The 22,059-nt window shown below is 32.7% G+C and overlaps 3 protein-coding genes across 5 annotated transcripts; 2 read left to right on the plus strand and 1 right to left on the minus strand.

Annotated features, from left to right (window-relative positions):
• Window positions 1–914: 914 nt before the first annotated feature.
• Window positions 915–2,269, plus strand: LOC114366831 (uncharacterized protein At4g13230-like). Its single transcript, XM_028323837.1, has 3 exons — window positions 915–1,071; window positions 1,274–1,384; window positions 1,819–2,269. The coding sequence occupies exons 1-3, from the start codon at window positions 952–954 to the stop codon at window positions 2,053–2,055; spliced, it is 468 nt and encodes a 155-aa protein (XP_028179638.1). The 5' UTR covers window positions 915–951; the 3' UTR covers window positions 2,056–2,269.
• Window positions 2,270–5,854: 3,585 nt separating this feature from the next.
• LOC114425179 (protein LUTEIN DEFICIENT 5, chloroplastic-like) lies at window positions 5,855–11,574 on the plus strand. Its single transcript, XM_028391975.1, has 15 exons — window positions 5,855–6,340; window positions 6,560–6,773; window positions 7,187–7,258; window positions 7,371–7,481; window positions 7,770–7,961; window positions 8,095–8,256; window positions 8,823–8,918; window positions 9,000–9,101; window positions 9,281–9,313; window positions 9,632–9,712; window positions 9,801–9,883; window positions 10,315–10,446; window positions 10,584–10,644; window positions 10,817–10,882; window positions 11,134–11,574. The coding sequence occupies exons 1-15, from the start codon at window positions 6,030–6,032 to the stop codon at window positions 11,317–11,319; spliced, it is 1,902 nt and encodes a 633-aa protein (XP_028247776.1). The 5' UTR covers window positions 5,855–6,029; the 3' UTR covers window positions 11,320–11,574.
• A 238-nt stretch (window positions 11,575–11,812) lies between these two features.
• On the minus strand, window positions 11,813–19,453 carry LOC114425180 (sterol 3-beta-glucosyltransferase UGT80A2-like). Of its 3 annotated transcripts, none has more exons than XM_028391976.1 (14): window positions 19,146–19,436; window positions 18,759–18,952; window positions 17,735–17,971; window positions 17,025–17,136; window positions 16,312–16,482; window positions 14,942–15,005; window positions 14,686–14,743; window positions 14,219–14,396; window positions 13,825–13,955; window positions 13,248–13,350; window positions 13,081–13,157; window positions 12,950–12,997; window positions 12,714–12,863; window positions 11,813–12,387 (listed from the first exon to the last, which is right to left on the minus strand). In XM_028391976.1, exons 1-14 carry the CDS (start codon window positions 19,246–19,248, stop codon window positions 12,169–12,171), a joined length of 1,845 nt encoding a protein of 614 aa, XP_028247777.1. In that variant the 5' UTR covers window positions 19,249–19,436; the 3' UTR covers window positions 11,813–12,168. The 3 variants fall into 3 exon arrangements, with proteins under 3 accessions (XP_028247777.1, XP_028247778.1, XP_028247779.1); XM_028391977.1 differs by having other exon boundaries at window positions 18,759–18,939; window positions 19,146–19,290; XM_028391978.1 differs by lacking the exon at window positions 11,813–12,387 and having other exon boundaries at window positions 12,723–12,863; window positions 12,950–13,010; window positions 19,146–19,453.
• Between the last annotated feature and the right edge of the window lie 2,606 nt (window positions 19,454–22,059).

The following is a 22,059-nucleotide window of genomic DNA, read 5'->3' on the forward strand; positions in this document are numbered from 1 at the left end:
TTGCCCATATTTCAAAGCAAGTCGTATCAAACATTAATTCCTCAAAAAGATTGATAAGGATTGTAACATCTCGGGTGATAATGATGAAAGGAGAGACACAAATAAATCAAAATATAGGAATGAGAGAGCTCCAAATATCATGCATGTTTGAGGCTAGATAGTTGAGAATAGTTTAAATGAAATAATTAATACTATGTCCTATATAATCAAAAGGATACGTCTTTTATGTGATCACAACTTAAAAAATCTAAAATTAAACATGTTTGACTTCAAAGTGTTAAAAAGGATGACTTCTAAGAAAAAATTTTAAAAATCGTGAATGAGAAAGAAAAAAATATATTAAAAAGGTTTGTGTTAATTTATGGACAATTGGGAACAACTATTCGATTTTGAGAAATCCATAAACACCACACTTTACATGGCATTTAATCTTATCTGTTAACTACTAGCTATATATCCACCTTTATCTTTTTCACGATTTTGAGTGATTCATAAGCACCCAAAGGTTACTACTAGCTATATAACATGTCCATTTGGTGCAAAACCAATTGCATGAAAAATTGTCGAGGCAATACAAAATAAATTAATTAATCCTACCGTTAAATTAATATATTATACCGCCAGCAGTCACGCCATACAAAAATATATACGAACTAGTTGATTTTACTTCTTTTTTTTCCAAGAAGTAAAAGAAAAAAGTTTGTCTTTTTGGTAATGTATTTTCCTTACAAGTAGCTAATTAATTAACTGTCCTGGCTATAAGACTGGGTCTTTAAGACCATTGATCATGAGTCTCTTTTTCTACCACTAGTGGGCGTGAATTACTCTTGTCACCCGAACTAACCGCGAGGAGCACTATATATACACATTCATAATGATTTGCAATACAACAAAATCTTATACAATTCCCTGACAAAGAAAAGAAAGAAACTAATTTCAAGAGACAAGACAATGGCAAGCTTCACCCTAGTCACATCCCTCCCTAAGTTTGGCCATGCAGGAGCAAGAATTGCTAGGTCTCGTGCCTGGAATCCTAGGGTTTTCGCAGCTGCTACCCCTAGACCTATCCAAGTAATTAAATAATTCAATTTTGTGTGTTTATATATACATATGTGCGCGCGCTATATGTGTGTGTGGTTAATTAATTTGAGGAAGAAAATGGGAAAAGAAAGTTGAATATTACTTATAGTCTAATATTATTATATTTTCCAGCTTATATATTATTCTTTCCAAAATCTTTTGTATTGAACAATTCTACTATCTTAATTTGTAGGTTCCTAGAGAAGGCCCAGCAACTGCTGAAGGCACCACACAAGGAGCTAGTGAAACAGTCATTAACAGTTTGAACGAAGCTCAAGACAAGGCTTACTCCACAGCGGAACATGTAATATTACCACTGACAATATATTAATTCATGGTCACCCTTATATATGGGTAGCGCTAGAAAATATTTATAGGGTATCATTAAATCAATGAAAGTCTAATTAATCAACAAGTGATTGATGAGGGTGAAACTAAACTCGAATTTCTTGAATAAGTTCTTCACTCTTGAGTTCAATTGTGCATATAAAAATAATAATAAAAAATATAAATTTCAATAAAATTAATTAGTCAAATTTTTCACTCATCGGCAAAGTGGATGAATATTTTGCATTATGATAATGTGGTTGAAAAAAAATAAAGTCAAATTGAAAGAAGGAATACACTACAATACTAAAACTTAATTTGTTAAATGTTTCACACTTATACTAAAAAGTTAATTCATATATGTATCGTATCATTAAATGTTATTATGATTGATCTTTAATATTTAAATAGGTGGCTAACAAGAAAAACGAGATGGCTAACAAGACAAATAAGATGGCTGGTCAGATGTCAGCAAGTGCTCAAAACATGGCTGATAAAGCAAAGCAGACAATGCAAGAGGCATGGGAATCCACTAAGAACACAGCCAATAGAGCTGCAGACAATGTCGTAGGAAAGACTAAAGAATCAGCTGAATACGTCAAAGATAATGCAGAGACAGTGAAGCAGAACATGAACTCAAAGAACTGATTTAAGCACCACTTAATCATATTTGCCACCTCCATCATATTTCATGGGTACCCATTTAGGCACCTTAATTTTTTTTATATACTAATATCATTTTGTTATGCATGACATCAAATATGGAGAAGATCGATATGTCTCTCTTCCCATGTGCCATTGATTTGCAACAAAAACTCATTTTGTTTCAATTATATCAATAAATATTTAAGCATTTCATTCTCTTGTTCTCTGTCTTGAAAAATGTCTATTTGTTAAAGTACATTAGAGTGATAATATTTGTTTTTATATTTTTTTACTTTGTTTTAATCTATTTCTTAATCTTAAAGTGAAATTTCAATAATTAATTAATTAAATTTAATAATATTTGGTTTTTGACATATGAAAAGTTTATTACCGCGCTAATAATGATATATATTTAAAATCAATTTTGATTTAAAATATAAAATATTACATTATTAAATAATATAACAATATTGTCCTGTAAGATATATATATTACTAATAATGGCGTAGGATTGATTAAAATCTATAATAAATAAATATTTTTGAGCAAATAAATTATATTTTAGATTTATAATAAATAATAATTGGTCATTTCTATTTAAAAATACTAAAATTTAAGTTATAATTAAAGATATCTAAAATGATAGATTAAAAGAAAATTCATAGAGAACACGGGGTGTGAGGGGAGGGAAGGAGTTTATAATGTTATGCCTGACAATCAAAATGAACAGGCTATAAGCCTATAACAACAGTTAAATAAATATAACGTAAATATAGACTCGCACGTACTATAAATAATTTTTATAATATAATTTATTATTCAATCATAAATTATTATCACAAATTATTAGGTATAATAAATTTATATATTAAGTAACAATAATTACCGTAACTTAAAAAAATACCGTCAAAGTCATATTTACCATATAATTTTTACTCATTAACAGTATAAAAATTTAACATTAATACATAAAAATTAAACTCATAAAAGTAATGGATTATATTTCATTTTGGTGCACATGAGAGGCAAATTAAAGGGCCCCAAGAAAAACTATAGCAATACTAGACGACATCAAAGGGAAGAATCCGAAAATGAAATGCAATAGTGATCAACAATCATGTCACCTTCACGATATCCGTGAAAGAATCACAGGGACCAATCCCTCTTAACGCAAATCCATTACACTCACTCCACAAGAACGTGGACGATTATATGTAAATGCACTTTTAATAATAAGATTCAGTTTTAATCCATACCCTACAAAACCCTTTCAGGCATTCAGGCAATGTTTGATAGAGAATGCTTTTAAGTTTTTAGGAAAAAGTTAAATAGGGAATGTTAAATTTTAATATTTAGTATTTTTATTTAGAAAATTAAGAAATTACTGTATTTGGTTAGAGAAAATATTTTTATTTTTTATTTTCCTTTTAATTGGGAAAATGTTGTTTTATTTTCAAAGATTTGTTCCTTTTCCTTCTTTATTTTCTATTTTAATGACAAAAATGTTATTTTCTTAATCTTTTATTCTTTGTCTTCTCTTACATATTTCACCAGGTGGATGATTTCTCTCATTAAAAGGTGAGAAAATCTTAAACTGATTTTTTTTAAAGGAATCCTAAACTGAATTGTTATTTATAAATATAGATTCTTGTTTTTTCACTACATAAATATAGATTCTTATTATTAATTCACCGTATTTCTTTTGACACTTCCTTATAAGCTTTTTTTTAAGTCAATAAAAATCATATGCAAGAAGGCCTTTTTTTTTTCTTTTTACTTTGGTACATTTCAATCCATCTTTGTAAAAGATAAATGATATATCTGACCGTTAGTTTTTATCTTTTTTTATTAATTGAAAAACTTGTTTAATTATTCGGTAAACATGTTTTTTTAATAATTTTTAATATTTTTAGTAACTTTGAGCATTTTTTGAAATGTTACTTGAAATATCATTTTTGAAACACTAACTTCTAATTTCTAATTTTTTTATATTTTATTTATTTTTATCTTTAAAGTATTTATGTAATTTTCTTATTACTTTTTTTTAAAAAAATATGTTATGTGTGTCATTTTACATTTTTTAGCTATTTCAACAACTAGTTTTATTGAACACTTATGATTTAATAAGTTAGCTTAAAAGATATTGAGTATCTTTTTAACTTCCAGCTAATTTTTCAACTTTCAACTAATTTTCTTCTAACTTCCCGAACATGTAGTATTTATCTCCTTAACTCTTTTTCCAACCCATTTATCCCCCATTTGTTTGTAGTGAAAATTAGTTAAAAATAAGTGAAATGAATAGTAAAACGAGATGATGCGCTTTTACCATGTATTTTAATTTAAAACTTTTATCTCAATTCACTTTTATTGTATTTCATTATACTTTATCAAATAGTTTTTTTATTCTCTTATAAGAATATAATGTTAATCCTATTTGAATCATGATATCCACTATTTTCATTGACTAACTTGTCAAAGTACTAATATTTCAAGTAATAAACTTGATCCAACACTTAAGATGTATCTGGTTTGACATTTGGCCAACTAAACTTAGGCTTAAGTTTCATAGAAAGTTGTGCGTACATGTTTGACAAATCACTTTCATAGTTGAATTTAACATGACTTTCAACATAAATCAAGTTACATTAATTTTTTTTTTGTTTAGACCATAGATACCCTCCATTAGAGTCAATTCTGTTTGAATTAATTAAGATCATTATGGGTGACAAAAAAATTTCTCTAAATATTTAATGTAACTACATATTTAAGACTCAAATCATGTTTTAAACATATAACTTTTGCATTATATTAAAAAATAATTAACTTTGATATATATAACACTAAATTTTTTAATGTATATTTAATACACATATAAATTTACATAATAAATTTTGTAACAATTAATTTTGATCTAATAATATTTTTTTGATATATAAATTTTAAACATAAGTTTACATATAGATTTAATAAAAAATTATATATGTAAAAAAATACATTATTAGATCAAGATTAATTGTTACAAAATTTATTATGTAAACTTATATGTGTATTAAATATACATTAGAAATTTTAGTAGTATATATATTGACACTAATTATTTTTTAAAATAATTGACCTATTAATTTAGTTGGTTAGAATGTGCTAATAACACGAAAGTCGTAACTTATAAGTCCCGCCAATTCATATGGAACTTAGGGATTGATAATCCATAACTCTCTTAGTGATCCATGTCGGTAAGTCTCACACGGATTGATAATATATATGAGGGGCGGAGCGGGTTTGGGTATTGTCTCCCCAATCCCTTACCCAATTCAAATTAGAAAAATAATATTTTTTGTAAAAAAGTATTAAAAATTTGATTTTAGAAAAAATAAATTGATTGTTAAACATTTATTTTTAACCACTTATATATCTATAAATTTATTATAGCATATGTGTCTACAAAAATTGTTAAAAAAATAATATTAAATTATGTAAAAATTCTAAAATAAAATTAACTAGTAATAAAAATTTTATGCCTTTTGATTAAATTATGAAATTTTTTTAAAGATTTTAAGTGGTGGGTTCGGGTTCAGGACGAATCTAGTCATCCGTATCCGACTTTTGATTATCGGGAAAACTCATACCCAACCTATACCTAGTCAACTTGGATATTATCTGTCAAAGTCGGAACGAATTCGGACAAGTAACCACGAATTTTCTTGTCATGTGTAGACTTACTCTCGTACGAAAAAAAAACCATAGTTATTGACGGGGAAAAAATGAAGATAAAGAACAAAACAAGAGTCCGGAAATAGCATCTAATCAAGTTGTTCATCGTTGGTTACTCAAGATTCCACGGAGAAAAGAAGCTTACACACGGTAACACAGACACAGTATCAAGTGTTGTGTTATGTTGCGTTAGTGCATTAACCACTTATACTTATACACTTATCTGTTGTCCACTGCTCCTTCAGCAACACTTTCTTGTGCCATCCATGGCTTCCCACGTTGCTCTTCTTCGTGCTCCTCCTCCTCTTTCAATCTCCACTCAACGCTTCCATGCCAAACAGATTTCCATTAACGGACTCAAATTCACTTCTTCTTCTTCTTGTTTTCCATGTTCCATAACAACACAGAGAGGGTCTTGTTCCTCTGTGATTACATGTTCATCTTCGAATGACAGAGACCCGAATTCGGTGGATGATGAAGATGTAAAACAAGTGGAGCGCATTCTCGAAGACAAACGACGAGCTGCATTGTCTGCTAAGATTGCCTCAGGGGAATTCACCGTGAGGCAGAAATCTGTGTATGCATAAAAAAAACCCTTTAAAAGTTTCAAAATTTTATTTTTTCGTAGGAATTTTTCTTCACTTTTGTGTTAATACTATTATGGGGTGGTTATTAGCATCCCCATGTGTCTTCAATTTCGGTCTAACTCTAGTGTGGTGAGTAATTTGAATTGGGTATAGTGAAAGAGTGGTTTTTGTTTATTTATTTGTTTGGTTTTCTGTTGGGTTTGATATAGTTTACTTTCAATAATGGAGGGCTTGGCAAAGGTGGGGGTGCCCAATGAAGTTCTGGAGTTTTTGTCTGGTTGGGTTGAAGGGGGTGGCTTGCAACCCAAAATTCCTGAGGCAAAAGGGTCAATCAAAGCTATTCGAAGTGTGGCCTTCTTCATTCCCTTGTATGAACTTTACCTCACATATGGTGGGATTTTTAGGTTGACCTTTGGACCAAAGGTTAGTTCTGTTTTTCTTATTTGTTGTTCAGCTGAAATGTAGTTTATTTCTCTTTGGAAACAATGCCTTATGTGGGATAGCAAGGTTTTAAATTGCGGTCGTGGCTTCATTATGTTCCTTGATATTGAGGGAAATAGCAAGCAAATGGGGTCGATGTGGCCACAATTGCAGTCACCTTGTGGTTATGGAGACCCCATGAACCTTGATGTTGAGGTCGAAATTGCGGTTGTAGACCCTTTTTTAAAACCTTGTGTGATACCAATGGGGTTTGACACTTTGACTTGCTTGATCTTATGTTTATGGTTTTCCATGGCATTGGAAAAGGGAGAAACTCCCTTAACCCCAAACTTTATCAATGAACAGAAGGGCACCGTATAGGGGATAACTGAGTTTTGCTCTTGGTTGTCTTGCAGTCCTTTCTAATAGTATCAGATCCCTCTATTGCAAAACACATATTGAGAGACAATTCAAAGTCTTATTCAAAGGTAATCAACTCAGCATTCAACAATGACTGCTGCTGTACAATTGCTTTTCTGTTCTTGGCCTTCTTTTGTACATTGTACTTGCATGTTATTTTTAGTACTTCTTCATGTGCAGGGTATCTTGGCTGAGATCCTAGACTTTGTAATGGGGAAAGGGCTCATCCCAGCCGATGGTGAAATATGGCGAGTTAGACGTCGTGCCATAGTTCCAGCACTGCACCAGAAGGTATTCTAGTGTTCTTGGACTGATTTATTTATAGTCACTTTGAATCATATCCTAGATAGATTTCTTGGCTGCTAAAGTCATGATTTAAAGGGTTCCCTTCTTAAGTTGGAGAATGGCATTTATGACATGATATGCATAGTCAGCATAGAGCATCATATTTTGATATATTCATTTTATGGTTTTGAGAGATGTTTGTTACTACTTACTACATCATTCTCACTTTTGCTTAAATCTCTGCCACAGCATCTCTATCTTGTTTTTGATTTCATTTCCCAATTGTGTTTATAGTATGTAGCAGCTATGATTGGCCTTTTCGGACAAGCTTCAGATAGGCTCTGCCAGAAGCTAGATGCTGCTGCATCTGATGGAGAAGATGTTGAGATGGAATCACTTTTCTCTCGATTGACCTTGGACATCATTGGCAAGGCAGTATTCAATTATGATTTTGATAGTTTATCAAATGACACTGGTATAGTTGAGGTATAGTTTTTGGAATATTCCCTTATCCTTGTGTATTTTACTAAGTCCACAGTTTCAGTTTACAATTGGCTCATACCAAGGAAGTTATTTATGTACAAGCTTCATATTGTTGCACTTAATTTAATTATATCAGGCTGTTTATACTGTACTGAGAGAAGCAGAAGATCGAAGTGTTGCTCCAATTCCAGTCTGGGAGATCCCAATATGGAAAGACATATCACCACGTCTAAGGAAGGTTAATGCAGCTCTCAAATTCATCAATGATACTCTTGATGATTTGATAGCAATATGCAAGGTAATTTTGTCATTCGTGGAACACAGGCTTGTATTCTCAAAATAGGTTCACATAAGATGGTATGCAATATGTGATGCCACTGCAGAAAGGCACTTGTAAATATTGATATGCTGTCTACATTCTTGCACCTCCTATGATTATAAATTTATGTTCATCATAATAAAATCTTTTCACGATCTTTGGTACTATCTTCTATTCTAAAGTTTGGTACTAGAGCTTGATTCCTAAACTGTTAGCACTAGTCAAATTCCGAGGAATCACTTGGTGATTAACATGACCATCATTAAAAATGAATCACATGTTTGTTCTTCTATTTTCCATTATTCAAGTTTCATCCAAATTGAAGCACTTGACATCTGATTATTCTTTCATTTCTGTTCATGAGTTAGTTAGGAAAACTTCTATGGTTTAGATGTTTAGAGCATAGATTGGAATCTTTGGTAGTTTACCCAGAATATGGATGTGCTTGTATATTATTGCTCTTGGCCAGTCTTACATCAAAATACAGTTCTGTGATTCATCATAACTCTTCTTTGTTTGATATATTTTTCCATTATCATTTTCAGAAAATGGTGGATGAAGAAGAGTTACAGTTTCATGAGGAGTACATGAATGAAAAAGATCCAAGTATTCTACACTTCTTGTTGGCATCAGGAGATGATGTATGTTAGCCGTATCTCAAATGATTTTATTTAATAAAAAAACTGGATGACTGCAAAGTATGAAATAGTGACTCTTTGTAGGTGTCAAGTAAGCAACTTCGTGATGACTTAATGACTATGCTCATTGCTGGACATGAAACATCAGCTGCTGTTTTAACTTGGACCTTTTATCTTCTATCCAAGGTAATAAAGACGTGGCTACGGTTCAATAGAACATTGCAGTTATTTCTTCTCATCAACCCCGGATTGAGATGAATACACTTAAAAATTGTTTGTTTGTAGTCAGTAAAGTGAATAATCAATTTATAATGCTGTAATGACTAATACAAGAATTTTTTCTTCTCCTTTTTTGTTCCCTGCAGGAGCCTAGAGTTGTGTCCAAGCTCCAAGAAGAGGTTTCATGAGATTCTTAGGAACTGTTTCATTTGAGAAAGTGATTTCTATTTCACTTTTAATTATGGTAATGTCACTTTGTTGTTTGTTTTCAAAGATTTGTGTAGAAAACAGTAAAAACAATAAAAAGTTGTTTTACTGATTCATATTCAAATATTTGAAAACAGAAAACAAACTGAAGATAGGGTGCATTTTTGTAATTAAAAGTGCAAACAAAGACATTTTTTGAAACCAAACAGGCCCTTAACTTTCAACCTAGTATCAAATATCATATTGGGTTTCCAGATCAGAAGAATCTAATAATACATGATTTTTCATAGGTTGACTCTGTACTTGGAGATCGATATCCAACTATTGAAGACATGAAGAAACTCAAATATACAACCAGAGTGATCAATGAGGTATAAAGATGGCACACTTCTCATGATGTTTCATCTCGATACTCTATAGCGCTACTAATTGACTTTTATAAATATATTCAATTGTTAGTCATTGAGGCTTTACCCACAACCACCTGTGTTAATTCGCCGCTCTCTTGAGGATGATGTTCTTGGAGAGTACCCTATAAAGAGGTAATTACAATAAAAATTTGGTCTTGATTGACTGGTTAATAGTTTTGCCAATTTTCTTGTCTTGTTTAAAAGTCTTACTCTTTTTGTTTCATCTTCAATTTTCTTTTAGCATTAATCACAACTGTAAACTCAAAGCTCCTGGTTATAGAGTAAATTACACTAACCTCCTAAAGATTTGATTAAATCACTTCAACTTGAGAAAAAACTGACCTCCCTATTTTCAATTTTCATAGCTAAACTCTTTTAAAATTTATCCACACACGTATTAAGCTATACAGGCTTCTCTACAGGTGAAAAACCAAAGGCAAACTTTTCTGATGAAGATTTCAGTGTAATTTAGGGAATCCTCAAGAGATATAGTATAATTGTTTTCTCTCAATACATCTTCCTTTCTGATCCATGGTGATTTTTGTATCATTAATTATTTGCAGAGGTGAAGATATCTTTATATCTGTATGGAACCTGCATCGCAGTCCAAAACTATGGGATGATGCTGACAAGTTTAAACCTGAAAGATGGGCATTAGATGGACCAAGTCCTAATGAGACAAATCAAAACTTCAAGTATATTGTTTAGATTTAATCTATTTGTATGACTTCTATCCTCTCATGTTAAGGGGGATGCTGTCTTACATTAGACCAAGAGTTTATCTTTTAATGTAATTTACAAGCAAGTAATGCTATTATTCTCTTTCTTTCAGATATCTTCCGTTTGGTGGCGGACCACGGAAATGTGTAGGTGATTTGTTTGCTTCATACGAGGTAATGTTCATTGCTATGTTGTTAAATATTTTGGTTATATGATATTTGCCGATGATCAAGTAGGAGAATCTTATAATTACGAGTGGATTCAGTTTTCTTTAGACTTACAATGAGCAAACTTCATACTAATGATTATTTATGTTTGTATGCTTCTGTGATGCTTATTGTAAAGACGGTAGTAGCACTTGCAATGCTTATGAGACGGTTCAACTTTCAAATAGCAGTTGGAGCTCCTCCAGTAAGTTTATTAGTTTGTTGTTATATTTTCAAGCGTTGATGAAGTCTGAGGATATTGTTTTAAATTTTTTAGCAAAACCTTGAAGCTCCAGAACGATGTTCTTAAAGATTGCCTGAACATTTCTTAATAAAGTTTTAGGTTAACGATGATCAAACATGATATTAGAATGAACTACGCATCCCCATTTATTGGTTTGCAACTTGGCTTGCCATGACGTTACTAGAATCTGACTGAATCATTGTTTCTCATAGGTTGAGATGACCACTGGAGCTACAATTCATACAACACAAGGGTTGAAGATGACTGTAACACACAGAATAAAACCTCCTATTGTGCCCTCATTACAGATGTCAACTATGGAAGTGGATCCATCCATAAGCCTTTCTGATCAGGATGAAGTAAGTCAGAAAGGAGAAATTTACCAGGCTCAGTCCTAATTGCTGGTGTATAAACAAATCATAAACCATACAATGAGTGCAAAGGGGGAAAAAAAGTAGTATTCTTTACATTCTTTTAGCTGCTTCTGTGAAATATGTAGTAAGGTGAGGCTTGATGTCCCCAACAATCCCCCCAACCCCGCTCCTTTCGCAAGGAAGAGAACTAAACTTCAAATCCTTCACGCCTTTACAGTTCTTATTGAAAAGGTTGAAATACACAAATTATAAATATATAAATACAACTTTAAATACATATGAGAAGAGGCTGCACAAAATAATTTTGATTTTCTACTCACTGTTAATGAAATAGCTACTAAAAAATTGTAGTATGTACGTTAGTTTAATCATTTGGATTTGGGGGGGAGTTATTATTTGAATACTATGATCCACAGATAATAGATATGTTAAAAATTTTATTTGTAAAACTTAAAGACTTTGTCAAAGGATTTATTATAACTTATGTTTCCAATTCAACGATATGATGTGTATCTAATGAACCCAACAAGTTTGCACACTTCTTGTCTATAAAATATTGCAAAGAAGATGATTAGTTATATTCTACAAAACACTGGTTAATGTTGAGGGGTATTATCATACAAACCTTACACTAAAAGAAGAAAAAAAGTAAAGTAGCAAGCTCTTGACAGTAAATTGGACCATACTGGAACCTTCAGAAATGCTTCTGGTGAAGCTCAAACTCAACAAAATCACCGGGGCAATTTACTTTTCACAATTGCTGATATATCAGAATTAGACCAAAAGAACGAACATGGTTACATGGACAAGTATGCTGTATGAAGACAGCTTTTTTTTGTATGCATTTTTTTTATGGTCGATGCATGAAGAAAGCTATTTATATCCAGAAGATTTAGAGCAACCAAAGCATCCTCGTATAGAGAAATATTTATGAACTGGTTTGGGTTCGGCTGTGGAGGCTAATTGCTTGGACTTGGCGTCATCGAACTTTGATTTTTCGGGCGGATAATGTTTATAGAAGGCTTTAACCGCTCCTAGCACCCCATCTTCATTTTTCATGGCATTAGCAAGTTCAACAGCACGCTTTTTCACCTGCATATATCAGCAAGAGTAAAAAAACAAACGAAAAACCTTCCAGGATGACAATGAAAAAGTGTTGGCAAATGAATGCACAGCACCTATTACCACAATTACAAATAACTAACTGAAACTAAAGTCGTTAAGACCACTTCCAGTTGTTAATCTCAGACTTCATACCAGTAAATAAATGGAAGTTTGATAAGCATAAACTATTAAAAATGCTTTTTCCTGTTTAATTATGGTATTAAATATTTTTTAAAATGTATAAACGGAACATATTTTATATACTACGTTCATAATACTAACTGCTATGATCCGTAGTCACAGTTAAGTATTACCTCTGGTTTCAGCATAAGGCGTATGGCATCAACCAGCCTATCAAATGTAAACTCATCCACCGGGATGGGTGCAGGACCTACTCCTCTAGCATGCACCCGATCTCCCCAAAATGGCTGGTCCCCAAAGAATGGTACAATAGTTGTCGGACACTAAAAAAATGTAGAATATGTATGATCATATTGTGAGATGCATATAACAATAAAGTTTCAAATTTTCAAAATTCACGATACATTACTTCAGCTCTAAGACCCGCGGCAGTTGTTCCGGCACCCCCATGATGTACCTGAGATTTGCAACTTTCAAAGCAAAATTCAATTTAAATAAAAAAAAAAATAGTATTTCTACTGAGAAAAATTTAGCAGGTACCACTGCAGTGCATCGGGGAAACAGCCAATCATGTGGACAGTTGTCCAATAAATACACAGATTTGTTTTGTTCTGCCACTGAGAAACAAAAATTACTACATGTTTCACAATCAAAGCAAAAAAAAATAGTATACCAACGGCATGTTTAAAGTAGAAATCATGACTCACAAGACCCAAGACCACCCCAGCCTTTGTTGATGACACCTCTCTGCCCTGTTTCTTCCAGTGCTTGAATTATAATTCGTGTTATTTTCTCTGGTTCTTGTAAAGGCTGTTCCATACTCCAACCAAAAAATTACATTAGAATAGAGGTTGCAGAGTTTAATAATGGCACACATCTATTTTGATGATTAATGCAATCAAATGCAGAATTATAGCTCAATAAAAATAGAGGTTTGTTTCTCCACAGTTTCATTTCTCTGCTTTTGGCAAATACAGGAAATGGAAGTCTTTATTTTCACTTCTAGAGCGTGCGTTAAGTGGAGTTAGTTTGGAACAACTAATATGAAGTTATGGGCTCTTCTTGGAACAACTCTGAAAAAAATGATGCCTCAAGTTTCCTTCTCATAGACAACTTTCAAAACAAAATTAAATATCAAAAGGTAAGGCACATTTGATTCAATGTCTGAGTATGGAACAAACCACTGAGTCTCACATACTTGGAAAAGTTATATTTAGATAGTGTATTCTGCAGATTCATCAAAGGGTAATCAGATGACCTAAACACATGAACGTAGAAACTCACAAGGCTACCAAATCCAACATAAATAGGTTTTTCTCCCTCTTCAAGCCAATCTACTAGCGATTTTGGTGGTACATAATTTGAAGCAAGGTCAAGGAAACAAAATCCAACGACATCAATCTTAGGTCCCCAGTCTGCAGATCAAGTAAAACACAATTAGATTGTCACAACATCCTTCAAAAAACAACTAGAGTCCAGGAAAACCCAGGTCAGGAAGAGAGAGAAAAAACTGGAAAGGAAAGAGATGCTGATGAGAGATGATAATGATTATGTGGCACTGTAGCAGTATGCATCAACCCTACATATTGTAATAACAATTGCATACAACTATAGTGGTATATCAGTAATGGAAAAGCAAGGACTACAATGTGAGAGCACACTATAAATACACATCTACCTTTTGGTTTAGGGACCAAGTGAGGGCTCCATATATAACCATGGGGCACATCAAAAGGGTGAGTGTAAGATCCACTTAGATAAGTAATAGGCTTTAGCTTCAGCTTTTTCTTCCTAAACTCATTTATCAAGTCTCGCATTCCAAGCCAGATTAAAGCATCAACTATTTGATATGAGAGCTGAATGACTCAAAAGACAAAACACAAAGCAAAACAATAACTTAGACATCTTAAGGGAAATTAATAGATGAAGAATGCTAGCTACACTCTTTATGGGAAATCATGAACTTTGGTGGGTCACACTTCTCATTTAATGTCTCTCTCTCTCTCTTGATTTAGTGTGGAACCCACCAAAATTGGTGATTTCCAATTAATTTCAGTCAAACATAGAGACTGTGTTAGAGAGTGTCACTAACATTCCTCTTAATAGATAGACTAATTTCAGATTAACAGAGACTGTAGAACTCACTCTGTAGCCAATTGGTTGCTTAACATGGGAAAGAGGATGAGGAAATTCACTAGTAGGCCTGCAAATATAGTAAAACATCATCATGCAAAATCAAAGTATAAAAAATATCCTATAATTTATCTACTTATCTGTTCTTTATGCAATACTGAGAGCTATCCTAATTCCCAAGTCAAAGCTTGATACACATAGGACAAAACTCAATAGAAATATAGATAATTAAGGGCAGGATTAGCCCATATCTCGAAACAAGACTTACGTCCATGGCATTGTGAAGAATATGTGAAGTGGAACATTTAGATATTCAGCTACATGAGTATGCCCTGCATAAGTTCATATATGTTAAAAGAACATAAAATATTTCTTAGTAATACATAATAGCTGCAAATAATCCCACAGATAGTTTTCTAGACTTGTAGTCATTTCTATTCCTCTGCAGTGAAATTTATTTCTATTTGCTATCAGTAGTTTCCATGTTTTGGGACTTAGTAACATAAAGGAGGAAATTCTTGTTCAGTCTAAAATGTGTTAAATCATGTATGTCAGCTTGAGAAAACTAGGATATTGTTCTTCCCCTCTCTGACATGAGTCACTTTTCACAACCACTAAAGAGTCCCATAAGTTTATTTCCCATTTCTTTGCTGAACTAGTGCACCCTTTTCAGTATAAGAATCAAATGAAATGATGTAATCCTCAAAACCATAGCTAATCTAGCTGTTTAGCCATCAAATTTCCCTAGAATAACAAATCAATAAAACCTGAAAATTGCTGCTGCCAATACACTCTTGCACGCTATGCCTTTGACTTGGCCCACTCTTCAAATTTAATACTTTCGAACTCAATCAACATAAAGCTCCAGAAACCTTGCTCTTTATGGTCTCACAAGACCCTGATGTGGGAAACTGACACCAACTAAAAAGCCACTCTAGAGAGGCTTCCTTGTAAGGTGTTCATCAGTATCACAAGCTGCCAAACCACACTAGAAAAAGAAAAAAAAACTTCCAGAAATGTTTCTATATTTATTTTTTCCTAGGGTCTACCCAAACTACAATTAGAAAATGTTAGGGTAATACTCAGTTCCAATATGCTGATCTTGTCAGTCTAATTGTGCTTATCTGTTAAGTAGTCAGAGTAAATGTAACAGAACCCGTATGATTCAGTTAGTTCTTTCAGTTGATATTTTCAGGAAAAAAAAGTTTCCTGATTTTCTCTCTTAAGCTTTTTCTCATTTTCTCTTTCTCATTGATTTTTGATTTCTAATGACAAATACAATTTAAACTTTAGATTGTGATCCTCTAAAATGAATGGCATACTTTTATTCTATGAAGTGTTGAATTAATAACTATTGGTGGATTAACAGATAAAATATAGGCACAGTTATAATGAATTGTTAGATTACCATTCTGTACATACCAAGCACTTCAGAGGATACAAATCCTTAAAGTTTAAGGGACATCAAGTTTGATGTTGAACTTTTTTTTACTATGGAATCTCTTATTTCTTGATAAAATATTTGAATTACATTCTAATTACAATGAAAAAAGACTTCTCTTTCAATGTTATTTATAATTATTATGAGGCATAACATGATGAAATTGAAAGGAAAACTAAATTTAAGTAAAATCTAACCATATGCTGGAGGATTGGCAATTATCGCTTCTGCTTGAAATGGGGCATTAGACTCTGGGTAACGACTGTCGCATGCATTGAGCAAACTATTAATAATATCCTTGATTTGATATCTTTGTATATGTATTTCTGAAGGCCCCGATGGCAAGAAGCCTTTATTCTTGACCATATCTGAAGAAATCATGTATATAAATAGTTTGAAAGCATGAACAGAGAAGAAACACTATTCATCAGAAGCCTACAAATATTTATATTTAAAAACTGGTACTAGCATCCCCTCACCTGCATATGTGCAAAACTATATCATTCATTCTGAGGAGTAAATCTGATTTCTTGATTTTACATTAATTCTTCCATTTACCTTCTATTCAAGTTATAGATATCTTCATTTCCTTTTAAATAAATTTTTTGGGAATGCCTCTTTGACAAATATCTACAGCATAAATGACATTTCTTTTTAAGGAGGGATGGGGTGCCATGAGACCTAGCTCACTGGTTAAGCAGACTGTATATTTCATCTAATTAATTATGTTTGATTTGATTTATAAAGAAAATTACAAATGGAGTCCTACTATCTGCAGTTCAAGTTAGACTGCTGGGTCAAGCTACTAATAAAAGATAGTTCCAGTGGTCACTGATCATTACCAGGTGATGTCATTAACGCAAGTTGGATCTAGAAAGATCATGTTCTAGATAAGACAAGGAACACTTACAACCAGCGAGAACTTTGGGATCTCCACCCAAAGGGTAAAATTCCAAGCCTGCATTCATGACAAAATCTTCAAAGTTTTTATGAGTAGCTAGCCTAACCCTGTGGCCATCTTCCTGCAAAAGACACCAGCCTCAATTAGGTTGCATTACATAGGATTAAAATTAACTTAAGTAGTTAAGTTAAAAAAACTATGCTTATAAAGGAGGAGAGAATGAAAATGATTTAAAAAATAAAGAAATATCGAGACTGCATCATGGGGCTCACTATAAATAAATTGTTTTAAATATCAAGACTGCATCAGGGAGTGATCAAGACTGATAAAATGTGTCCAGAATATCATGGTTTTAAATGTTTCTGAAAAGCACCTGCCATTAATATAAGCTAGGTTTAAAATTGCAGACTTCATCACTCTGTATCACTCTAAAACACTGCAAGCCTAACCACAATTTGAAACCTTGAATATATAACCTCAGCACAAAGAACTAATAACATAATTTCTATTATTCTGAGATGTTGCGAGAGTAAAATTAAACATTTCAAACCCTAATTATATCCCAAAGCTAAAAAAAAAGTAATGATGTGCAACGCATTCTTCTATCCTCTATAGAGAGTCTGCAATAAAATTATACACCAAATATTTTCATATTCTATTATATACTCCTATATTCATTGTATAAAACAAATAATTCAGAGACCAGGAATACAAAACACCTGAAGACGCTTCCCCATGGCAACAAATGGCTGGACATCTCCCCGTGTGCCAACTATAAGCATTACGATTTGAAGTGACTCAATAGGCTGAATATCCTGACTGTGTATTGCATTGTAAATTTCATCATGAGATTCATTGCATTTAACATCATGCTCAATATTACTTCCTGCTCCTGGAACTTTAATTTCAACTGTACCGTCATCCTTAAGTATGGAAGCCTGTTTTATCCATTGCATCTACCACATTTGCAAACCGTTTTCAAGGATTAAAAAAAATACTTGCAGAGAATTTAGGAACATTAAATTAAATATTTTGAAGTCATAGAAATCATCCGAAGTAGCATCAGGTGATGCAAGGCATACAGAATGATTGTTGGCATACTAAGCAACCTACATATGTATAGATATATGTACAACTGAGACCCCATTTAACACAAAACTGCACTTAGCATGCCACTGTTAAGACCCTCCAATTTGATTGATGCATAAATCTAACTTCCCAACAACAACAAAAATGGAGAGTTTTCAATCACATAGAACTTTAAGAATACGACTAGGTGATCTAGTCAAACCTTTTTCTTGAAGGTAACTTTCTCATCAAGGTACTTTCAATCACGCACATTTTTAAGAATACAACAAATTCATCAGCACTTATTTTGGTCTTCATCATTACAGCAGCCTGAAACCCGCTATATCTAACAAAAATTAAAAACAAAGAAAGCCACCATACTAGCATGGATGTAAAACATATTAATTTCTTTTAATGACAAGTTGCGCTGGTAACCAAAGCAAGTGATTGCAAACATTGCAAGAATAAAAAGCTCAAAGAAATTTCTTACAAGGACTAAAAACAAAAAAAAAAAACCTATAAAATTACACTTCAGCATGCTACTGTCCAAGTTAATAGATGCATAAACCTAACTTTCCAACAACAACAACATTCCTACTGCGAGTTCTCAATTGCATAAAATTCGAAGAATATATATATATATATAGATATACAACACAGTGATTTTGGTGAAACCTTTTCCCTGAAGGGAACTTTCTCGTCAAGGAACTTGGCAAGCGCCATTGCACTGCTTCCCTTGCTCCTACCAACAACTTTAGCAACAGCAGCAGCAGCGTTCTTATCGTTAACTTGATTAGCCGGTGCAGCGGCGGCGTTCCGCGACGACGACGGCGGCGGCGTAGAGGATGATGGATTCCTGTCAATAGGACCTGCGTAAGAACAATCCAAACACGAAACCAATCCACATAACCACATGAATTATTTTTTTTTCCATTCTTATTCTACACTATCAAGTAATATCATTCCACATTTATCCAATTGCATCATCATATCATATCGTACCATATATAGTATAAAAATAATAACACGCGATCTCGAGAAACGAAAGGAGGAAGGGGTTACCGAAAGAAGCAGCGGGAACAGAAGAGTGGTCGGCGTCCAAATAGACTGAGATGTCACTGGAAGAAGAGGTTGCGCGGTGGTGACGAGTGTTTGCTTCCGCCATGGGAGAATGAATGATGTGTTGTTTGGGAAGTTTATGAAAAGAGTTTGGAGTTGGCGATGGCGATGTTGATGTTGGGATTTTCAGAGTGCTTTTTTTTTTTAATTGGGAAGGGAAAGGAGAAGGCGTGAGAAAAGATGAAGGTGGGTGCCACGTGGAAGGTGGTGGAGAGGAACGGTTACGAGGCACGTCGGTTTGTTAGTTTGTCTGCGTTATGATATGATGATGATACTGTAACTGCTACTATTGAATTGAATGATCATTCACTGCACCGCATGCATGCATGTGTCGCTCAACTACTAGCATGTTTTTTGCTTTAAAATACTCCACTTTTTTTTTCTAACAGGAAAAAATACAGTACATTTTTAATCGACACAGCATTCGTTTGTTTTTTTTCGAGTATTGTTTGATTAATTTTTTTCTATTATCTATTAAATATATATGAAAGTTGTAGACGAATGAAAATATATTTCTGCCCTCACTTGACACGTGTCAACTTTTTTGGTTTTTTTGTCTTTTTGGCTTATTGATCTTCTTACCTCTTTCTCAAGAAAAGTGAAAGTGCATATCATGTATAGTACAGTACTGGAAGTACACATCACTTGATTCCTTTCATATTATATCCTAAGTAGCACTCAAAGTACATATCACTAGTATTCAAGGAGTGTCTTCCTATAGTTCTAGATTTTTCCTATGTCAATATCTAGTATTTGGTGTGGTTCTACATTTTTTTCCTCTCATTTTCTTAGATATTTTACCCTCTCTATTATGCATTTTCTCTCTTAGCTCAGTTAGGTATTCACATCCATTTTCTTCTTGCGGATCGAGGGTTTTATTAGTCCCAGTAAAGAAATAGAAACAACAGTAGCTCTTTGTTAGTTGCATGATCAGTTAGTTTACTTTCTTATCTTCTAGATTCTTCTTCCTACACATGTCTTCTTTGATCTGCATAATCTTCAATTGTTTATGATTTTTTAATCTTAAAAATTTTAATGGACAACATTATACAAAAACTTTCATTAAAGAAGCAGAACCAGTAGTAGCTTTTCGCTGGTTGCATGATCAGTTAATTCACTTTCTTATCTTCTAGATTCTTCTTCCTACATATGTCTTTGATCTGCATAATCTTCAACCGTTTATAATTTTTTAATCTTGAAAATTTTAATGCACAACATTATATAGAAACTTAATGAAACAACCACTAAATTTAGTGGTAAAAACAGGTTTTTTGCCCTAACCTCTGGATTTTGATAAAAAATAGATTAATACATAGTTTTAGATTTTTCCTCTCTCATTTCCTTAGATATTTTTCTCTCTCTTTTTCTTTTGATTGATGTACATGATTGGTTTCACTTCTCTGTTTAGATACGTTTTGCATTTGGTGATCGTGCTTTGGGTGGGAAAGGTGATTTTGGTTTTCTGCAAAAAAAATAGTTACAAAACAAAAGGTGAGCATTTTTTGTATATGTTTTGGTATTGCACAAAAGACTAATTTACGAGCTGATTTTGTGTTTTATCATCTTGCCAGATTGTGCCAGATAGATGATTGTTATTAGTTGTTGATTATTTTTTATTTATTTTCTCCAGGCATGGCACGTTGTAGGGATTTCATAAGGGACATCGATAACACAAATGATACCTTGAAGCTTGCCATTAGAATCATAAACATGTGGTTTGTTGAAACTAAAGATAAATCTGAACAAGCTGAAATGATTATCATGGATGAAAATGTTGTCTTATTTAACTTTCTTATGTTGTTAATAGATATTGTATGGTGTTATAATAATTTGTTTTCGGATTATTACCTTTGGACTATGATTTTTGTTCTCGCAGATTGACAAGATTCATGTCCTTATAAGAAAAGAGGGGTTAAAGACATGGAAATTGACAAAATTAAAATGAAAGATCTAAGGTACAAAAAATATCTCTATCTATTTATTATCCTTTACGTGCTTAGTATGAGATTTACAAAATTAAATTTTTTATTTGATCATAGTGGTCAAATTGTTACCTGTACTCTTTAGGATGACCTTTGTTTACAATTGGTTAATTATTTGGAAGAGACTGATGGTATGGAGACACTAGTTATTATGTTAAGACACGCTCGCATCAAAGAGGCGCAAGGTTTTGCACTTTTGATTTGTTTTTTTTATATTAAAATGGTGGCTTGGTCATATTTTTTCTTTTACTTAATTTTTTAACTTATTTCTTATTATTAAATTGACAAGAGTTTACCTAATTACAATAACTAACACATGGCAGAGCTCAAAGTTGTTGATTTATGAATCATTACCTGAAATACAATAATTTAAAGAAAGATTAGTTACTTTGTGGGCTATCTTTTCTTTGCATGTAGTTATCATGAATATGTGTTTATCCTACTTTGTGTTAGCTTGCCTATTGGGGTTCTAACGCAAAGCTCTTCACAAAAAGATTGTAGTCTGTCACAATCTTCTGGATCATCACAATATTCAAAGAAAGAAAAATTCTTTTATAAAGCAGAGGTGAAGAGTCTCTCTGAAATCAATGACATTACCACGGTACTCTATTATATGTATTCTCCATTGCTTAATTTGACATGATTAATTGATCTAGCCAACGACTATTATAATTACATGGTTGAATAGGTAACAAATTGTGTTACTATTGGCACTATCGGAAGAATAATCGTGGAGAATCATGGATGGTGTTATGCATCATGCATGAAGTGCAACAAGAGTGTTGTATTAGAAAAAAAAATCCAGCAAAACAGAGAATGGTGTCATTTTGAATCTCTACCTTTTTTTTTTATCAAAGTTACGCTACCAATAAATT

Source organism: Glycine soja, chromosome 9 (assembly GCF_004193775.1).
Source record: "Glycine soja cultivar W05 chromosome 9, ASM419377v2, whole genome shotgun sequence".
NCBI lineage: Eukaryota > Viridiplantae > Streptophyta > Magnoliopsida > Fabales > Fabaceae > Glycine > Glycine soja.